Raw genomic sequence first — 8,677 nt, forward strand, 5'->3', positions numbered from 1 at the left:
CAGAGTCAGGTCAATAGGTGAGGAGAATTAGACAAGGATACCAGTTACACTCATGTGCCTTATATAAGAGCTTGCTTCCTAGTTAAAGTGCCTGCATAGTGTCTATCATTTTAAATATCACAGTGTTGCTGATAATGCACAGAAATAGGCAAGGGTGCATTTACTGCAGCCTTTTTTTAATAAAAAACAATTCTCATAAACAGATATTTCCAACTGTTTGCATAGCCTTGTAAGAAAACACTTAAAATCTTTGCTTTTACACACAACTATATATAAAGGATATACTAGAATTGCACAGCAACACTTCAAAAGTCTGCATAATTTAGAAACTGAAATTTTATTTATCTAATTTTTAGTTATCTATTTTTTGCAGTGTCTCACTCTTTCTGCCTAGTAAGTTCGTTAGAATACAAATACTATAGAAATAATGCTTCAAATAATAATGGTCAAGTGCCATTTACATACATACAAAATATACAGCAAAGTTAACCTCTCATTAAATTAAATATACAGATTAGCTGTTGTTCCAATCATTAGCTAACACCTTATTTTAAGGGATAAACTTCTGGGGAGCTTTTCCCCAGTATGGTAGAATTACACAACAGTTCCCATCTCTGTATGCTGCATGCAATGAGTCACATTCATTTTACCTGCTGCAAATAATAATTGAGTATATCATGCTAAGGGCCAGAATGATCCCTGGTGGAATTCCAATAGTCAATGTGAAACCCTAGAGATCAGTGTCACCCAAAGTATCACATCTTACCAATATAAATATTTATAGTAATAACATCAGTCATAGCAATTTAAAACATTATCACTGTGATGGCTATTAAACCTCCATGAGAATTCTTCTGTAATATAACAGTCAATGTGCCATTAAAATAAAGTGTTGCCAATGTATTCCATGTTCCTTCTGTTGTTAAAATAGTGAGATATGAAAACTGTCTACTTTATCTTAAATTGATCCCTGAAAATAAATGAAAAATAGTATGTTCCCACTTAAACCAGCCATTGTAATTGTGACAGTTTGGAATGAATGGTAAGTGCTTGCGTGTTACATTAGCAAAGAGGTATAACATCTTCTGCAATTACACACAATTACAATTGTTGCATCCCTGACAGTTACTCTTGATCCAGGCGTATATTAACCATGGCAAAGCATCGGCCTATGCTCTGAAAGACTGGTACAATGAAAACATCTGTCAGGCTCTTCCATACGGTTTGCACTGAAGGCAACACCATGAGACAGGTTTTCACGAAGGGTACCACAATCCTGTAAAGGAGAAAATGGAAGATTTGGAGATTACTGCTCCTATAGTGTAAGAAATCAGGATGACAAAACTCAAATGTGAGATTTTATGGAAGAGGAAGGTGATTTTATTAACCAAAATCTTTGAGCAAGTTGACTTTGTGCTCTCATGCTCCTTTTCCATGGATTTTGTTGCCATTCATATTTCATTCATACCCATCTAATATTTCTGTTACAAGTTGCTTCAGTACAACAGAAACAGTAAAGCAATCTTTAGTTACATTTGATTAATACTGTACAGAGACATGCTGATGTCCAGAAAAATGGGACCTTGCTAATACCGGCATGTTTTTCTTTTATGAGTGAGACACTAAAGTAGCGTGAAGTCAAAACTCTTGATCAGGGAAAAGATATTTTTATTTACTCAGGGTATAGCCACATATTTGAAGGAACTGTGCTTCTCATCTGCTAAACACTAGTAATTATTTGTGTATGCTCTTCATATGTCCCAATTCCAAAGCAATGTCATTAGCAGTGGCTTAAGCTAAGCACACTAACAACAGAGGCGACCCAGAAGTGCGCATATGGCTGGTTCACCACGGCCAGCAGTTACGTAACAACTGACCATAGTATTGTAAGTTATTCTCTTTTTTTTAATGATTTAGTGGCTAAACTCCCTGGTCATTTCCTTTAGTTGGATGTTCTTATTTGGGTGCAGAGAAATTAAATGTATAAATCATTTATGTAATACTGAAGCGATACTAGAACATGGTTTTCAAAAATCTCTGTGCCATATGTAATATGGCTAGTTCCTAAATTAGGTAGAAGGAGCCACAGATTCTTTTCACAAAGACAACAAATTCCATTCTAGTTTGCTGTTGCATTCAAAATTTAAGGGACTTTTTTTTTTCATTTAATTCAGTTGCAGAACTCTCATTGACTTTGGTGGAAATGAGAGGAAGTATTAATCAAAATACTTACTTACTATTTATTATAGTCTGGAAAAATATATGAGTATTGTGTATTCCAATAAGTACCACTCAGAACAACAAAGTGGGAAAAAATGGCATGTTAAAAAAAAATTGAAGCTTAGAAATTTTAAGAGTCAAAATGAAAGAGTTATTTTCAATGTTTATATAACCTTTTATACAGCTTTTATCATACAAGTCAACCAACATCCTAATATGTCTATGCTGCACTCTAAGCTAACCCCAATGGATTTAAACAGAATAGTTTTCCCAAAACCTTCTCTTTCTTTGTCTCTGCTGAAACAGCGAGTAATATAAACACCACATAGAAGAACTGTGAGTGTTACTGGAATATTTCTACAGTTTTAAACCGAACTCTATAAACTATTGTGTTTTATAATCACATATAGTATCACCATATGTAGAATATATAATGTCTACAGAATAAAATTAGAGCTTCACGTTAGATTATAGTTGATAAACAGCATTAAAGTGCATAGGGGAAAAAATGGTATTTCTCCAAGCAACACAGGGAAAACACCAGAAGTGGCTACTCAGCTTGTGTTGACTTTGCCCCTTTTCCATTTCATCTTTGTTTGTACAGGCTATGTCACCGCTCCTTTCCTGGCATCTAAAATTAATTTGGGATGATTGTTTTTTTTTCTTAATACAACTCAATTGCAGAAGAGAAGCAAAACCCTACATTTTTATTGGACACTCCATAGGCAGGATCACAGAAACTGCAGACATTAACAAATTAAACAAATGCCTGGTTACGGAAGAGTTTCTCAAAAAGTTGTCAGGAATCACCAAGATTTTATTAGGAAAGACTGGAAAAGCAGTGATCATATTACTTAGGACTGCTACAGACCACCCACTCAGTGCCAGAACTCAACCTCTTTTGATAATGTTAAATACAATAAACATCAAAATGCTTTCTTTTTTTTTTTACATTTGTTATCTAATTTTATGCTAAATACATGCAAAAAAAATGTAGGCCTATCTCCACAGGAGGATATGTGAAACATACGAACAACCAAAGCTAATTAATGCAAGTAATTTTTCATTTTAAAATAAAAGTTGGTCTACTTAGACAAGAAAGTTGAGTTAGACAAGAATTTCTCAAACACATTTCCTCAGAGAAGAAAATCCTTTCAACCCCAAAAGCACTAAAAAGTATGATTTATGATTTCTAAAATCTATGTGCATCTTATATATTATCTATATGAATGTAAGTACATATATATTGTGTTCTGCATCAGTTCTATGGCATTCTATGTTTTCCTTCCATGCAGGATTTCCAAATCATCAGGGTGTGATGTGCCCTCCATATGATAATTGGGCATAATTAAAAAATAAATAACAAAGTACCACTAGAAGGTATCTACTTTTTTGTGAACTTTCCAACAAACATTAGCTCCTTAATCACAGTGCTGTGTGTTTAGTTCAGTGTGGCATTTCCACATGGGTGGCAGTACTTGCTTGAGTAATGCCTAGCAGTGGAAGTACAGTTGACATATCCTGAGGATATTGACATTTGGTGCAATACTGGCATTAGTAATATTACCATGTGGTACGGTACAGTACAGAGAAGAAAAACAAAGCTCTGTTGAATCTGATGCCTGAGCTGAAGCATAGCCAGGGTATTTCAGCTACCTTTATGAGCTATGATTGAATCGTGCTATGTCCATGTATCCTAAAATAATCATCCCTTCACTAATTAGAAGAACTCACCTCTTTTGGGAGCTGTTGATCTGAAAAGAATAAATTATTCCTTTTGCTCCATGATACTACTCTTCTCGTCTTTCTGTTCTAGGCATGACATCTACAAAGTTATTCCCATCACCCCTACTCACTTTTGTTTGTATTACTTTTTCCTGTTAATTCCCCAGGGACATACTTTGTCAGGAACCAAACACCTCTTGGAAACGGCAGAGCACAATTTAATTCTCACTGATCAGGGTATTTTCAGATTGTCAGGAAGCAGCTCAACTTTTCACAGATTTGGGCAATGTGTTTGGAGAAGTCATTTTCCATTCATTCAGATTTCTGCTTTTAAGTGAAAAATCACATCTTCTCCTGTGAAGTTTTCCAAAATGGAATATCAAACATGTCTTAATGCTATTTTTCAAATACTATACCATTCAGTGGCTAAATTATCCAATTCATGGTTTGCATGTGCATTACACCAGGATCTTCAATTAAAGTCCTGCATGGTACTGCAGTAAAAGCAAGGATTGTAAACAGACCATTAAGTATTAGCTAGCAGCTCTAGAACTTCTTGTAAGGTCCCATTAGCCCTTGGGATATTTATGAGTGATCAAAGATAACTCTCAGAGCCTTCCAGGACCCATACATAGTATATAAAGTGCGTTAAAACCAAATGTTACGCCTCACAGCACCTGTGTAGACTTGGAAAGAAAAGCATCTACCTACTTCCTTTTCAGAAGCCAAAGAACATATGCTGGACAAGAACAAAGAGGCATCGAGGTAACATCAGATCATAAGGTGGGCCTTCATGGCATAATTTTACTGCCATTTCCTTTGATTTCAGTTGGTGGGTAGGGAGATATTTTCAGTTCTACAGGTTTGAGTACAATAACACTAAGCCATGGAAGTGGAGTTGTGGGAAAAGGGGTAAGAGATGATGTATGTACATGTTTATCTCTGTGTATCTGTCCCTGGCTACATCTTAGTACTGTGAATGAAAGTACAAGCCATGAGGGACTCCAAGTACTTGCCAATGACAGGAGCACAAAGCTGGCTGAGGCCTTGAGCGAGTGGGTACAGAGAAGACTGTCCATTTCAGACCCAACTCCCAGGTTATGGATCCCCAAATGAAGCACTGATTCTCAGCATAAATGCCAAGCTTTTATATACAGCACACCTGAGAACCTTCCAGACAAGACTACAACAAAGTTTATGTGAGATTTAACACTAATTTCCAGGAGGTTGTAAAGATACTACTTGGAGTAAGAACGAGTCCCTGATCTATAAAAAAGGTCACAATTTTACCTGTATTGCCTGGAAAAACAGCAGTGTTCTGCTTGAGTTCAAAACCTTAACAGCCTCAGTTTAAGGACATGTTTAAAAGTTTTCTCAGATATTTACAGATAGTTGGCCTGACAGCTTCCACAGTTTATATTCTGTGGTGAGAAGGACAGCAATCAGTAAAGAGAGGGATGTGGAGAAGTAGCCTTCCTTGAACTAGCTTGTATTTAGGTCATTAAACTGCTGGCTGGCACAGTTTCAGCCCATTATCTCTTTTTCAACAGGTAGTGTAAATTTGGATCTTAGCTCCAGGCAGCCAGTTTGAGAACAGAATCAGAACACACTCCTTTTTAATAGGTAAAAATGAAAATTAAAGTGTACTATTACGTATTTGTTACTCAGCTTTCTTTCTGCTTTCCATGATATTCCCTGTGCTTGCTCTTTCTTTTTGCTGGAGAGAAGTAACATTTGCTTTCAGATATGGGGGATGCAACTCATGAGGGGTCCTTGATGCAGGAGGAGTGCTAAGTCTGTCTTCTGCACATTTTCAGCATGCTGAAAAAGCTGCAAGAGCACATGTGACAACCAACAGAGCTTTGTGTTTGAAGACTTCCAAGTGTTTTAGAAACAGCTTCAAATTTAGTCTCATAGAAGCTCCCCAAAGACCAACCAACATCATCACCTCGATTGTTTGGGTGACGAAGACAAGGCACAGAGACTCTGCTAAGCCCTCCTGCACTTTGTCATGTGGGAGGGTGTGCCCAGAGCTTCCCATGATGTTTCAACAACTTAAGAGAGGGTTATACTGGAATTCCCTTCCTCTCACCCACAAAACAAGGAGATATTATTTTTCCAGACCCAATGGGACTCCATGAGAGCCAGCGCCATGTGTTTGAGAGTCCCCATGTCCCCACTCTCTACTGCCTCTTTATTGCATGCCCCCGTGCTACCCTCTGAAATGCAGAGAGGCACTGAAAGCCTTAGTCGCAACAAATCTGCAACACTGTGAGCTGCACAGACCTTAACATAGGCTCAGTGTGTTCCACCTTTGTGCTGGAACAAATCCAGCTTGTTTCTGTGGAAGACTAGACTGTGCTGGCTTTGGATCCTAGCACTGGAGGGGGCCCAAGCCAGTGCAGACAGAGCTACTGCGTTATATGGTTCTTTCACACCCATCCCACATGCAAGAAAGATGAAAACGAAAGATCAGCTCGGTATTGACAATGAATCTAAGAAAAAAAAAATTGATGGGGAAATAAGTGTGTTCACTTATTCAAGGCAAACTTTTCAAAATCAAGTGCCACATTCAGACAGTTCTATTTTGGATGTACTGAGAACCTACAATTCCTGATAAAGCCCCTCGGGACTACTTGCATAAATAGAAATTGACCTTGGAGTCCTGATTCAGTGAAACTCATGCATCCACGCAGTGAAACCCAGATCCAAGATCATCAAGCACAAAAACTCAATACAGTCTTAATATAACTGGACATTAATGAATTAGCCCATGCATATTCCACTACTGGAACTCTGCATGCCCACCATACTCTTTTGCAATCATGTGGTACAGTGCAGCCCCGTGACAGCTCGCAGAGCTAAAAGTCTGGGCACACTCTGCAATGTTCGTAATAATTTGGAGACTAGAGAAGTAGCCTGTGGGGTAATTCAGACCCTGAACTAGCAGGTGGGCAGCTCTAATTTCAATTGCAAGTCCTCTGGATAGAGAGAGGACATGCAAACTCTATGCTCCAAAATTCTAGTTCATCAGTTTCCAAGGTAGCTCATGGCAATGTTGTCAACCCATAAACTTCCACTCCACTTTCGAAAACAGAAATCTCCAACCAAAAGATCGCAATCAGACATACAGATAACTAGTGCATTCCTATTGTTTTGTTTTTTTTCTTTTTCACAGTTTCTGGACTTTATTTTGTTTTCTTTACATCACACTGACTTAGAACATTTATGAAGCTTTCTTCAGAATAATCAACATCTTCATGATTCTAGTGGTACTCGAGTCAAATGAGACGTTACCCAAAACCCGTGCATATGGAAAATCCTGGTTTGCAGGAATGGTATTGATCACTTGCATTCATCCCTTCCTCTAATAGACTGACAGATTCTCAGTTCTTTCCTCAACCTCATACTTTTCCCTTCATTTCCTCCTTCTCCACAATCAGTTGCCTGTCTATTCTCAAAATTCACTTTCCTGATGTTTTGCCAGTATTTTCTATTTAAAGTACATCAGCTTTGCTGTGACTTGGAAAGCTACTGTATTTGCATGTGAACCTGGGCCATGGCCAGAAGCAGCCTTCCTGAGATCAGCAGGGGTTCTTTGCTTATGTGGAAGTGCTTTGGGGCACTGCACCTAGAGATGGCCATGTACCAGATGTAAGGCAGTGAGAGTAGATTTTGTGGCAGTAAAAAGAAAGAAAAAGAAAGTTGGGGCCTCAAAAGCTTTCTTCAGTCTGTGGGGATAAAATCAAAGAGGTAACCTTACTGAGAAGGTGTCAGGTTGATAAGAAAATCTGAGGTGTAAGTAATATTTCCAATTAAAAAACAAACAAACAATCATGATTATTACTATACAAGCAAGCCAAGACTGGAATGCATTGTGGCAGACACCATCCATATGACAGGACGGGCACTCTGCCCCAAGGAGCTTACACAGACAAGAAAGACAGCTGGTAAGGGCCATATTACAGATGGAGAACTGAATCACAGAGAATACATCATTTCCATTTCTCCCCCTTTAGAAATAAAGTTCTTGGCTGCCTGCAGAGCTGGTGAACTGAAACACCTCGAGGTGGCAGGCGATGAAATGTACTTACCAGATGTGCAGGCAGCTAAGCACTGCAAAGATAATCCCGGCAACCAGGGCCAGTGGTATGGCAAGGACCAGAGTCACCAGCTTGTAGATCAGGTACTTGCTGAGCTCAAAGAGAGCGTGGCTGCAGATCCAGACTTTGTCGAAGGAGTGAGTTAATTCCGGCTCCGCAATCACATCCTCAAACCCCAGCTAGAATAACAAACAGCAAAAACAGCAGCTCGGTCGGCATCTGCCTCCGGAGGCAACTGGCAATTGGGCAAGGCTGGGGGTGGGGAGAGGGTAGCGGGCAGCTCCGGCTAACGCCCGTGCCGGGGCCCTGCGGGCAGCGCCGGGTGGAGCCGGCCGGCAGCGGGGCGGCCGCGGCGCCGTCCGCGGAGCCCCGCGCCCCCGCCGCCGCCCGCCCGCCCGCGGCCAAGCGACGGCGCCGCACCTTGAGGTGGGTGTTGAGCCCGTTGGGGTCCCTGTCCGAGTCGTCCTCCGCGCTCTTCTCCGCCTCGGACAGCGCGGGGCCGCCGGCGCGGGTGAAGTTGTCGTCGTCCACGAAAATCCGCGTGTCTGCCTTCTCCTTCTCCAGCCCCATGGCGCTGCGCGGCGCTGCGCGGCTCCGTGCCCCTGCCCTCTCCGCAGGCGCAGGCCCCC

At 40.3% G+C, this 8,677-nt stretch overlaps 1 protein-coding gene across 1 annotated transcript; it reads right to left on the reverse strand.

The window, feature by feature from the left end:
* Window positions 1-1,125: 1,125 nt before the first annotated feature.
* Window positions 1,126-8,618, reverse strand: CAV2 (caveolin 2). The gene is made up of 3 exons (XM_026064511.1): window positions 8,469-8,618; window positions 8,040-8,227; window positions 1,126-1,276 (listed from the first exon to the last, which is right to left on the reverse strand). The coding sequence occupies exons 1-3, from the start codon at window positions 8,616-8,618 to the stop codon at window positions 1,126-1,128; spliced, it is 489 nt and encodes a 162-aa protein (XP_025920296.1).
* Window positions 8,619-8,677: the final 59 nt, after the last annotated feature.

Source organism: Apteryx rowi, unplaced genomic scaffold (assembly GCF_003343035.1).
Source record: "Apteryx rowi isolate R43461 unplaced genomic scaffold, aptRow1 scaffold_219, whole genome shotgun sequence".
NCBI classification, from domain to species: Eukaryota; Metazoa; Chordata; class Aves; order Apterygiformes; family Apterygidae; genus Apteryx; species Apteryx rowi.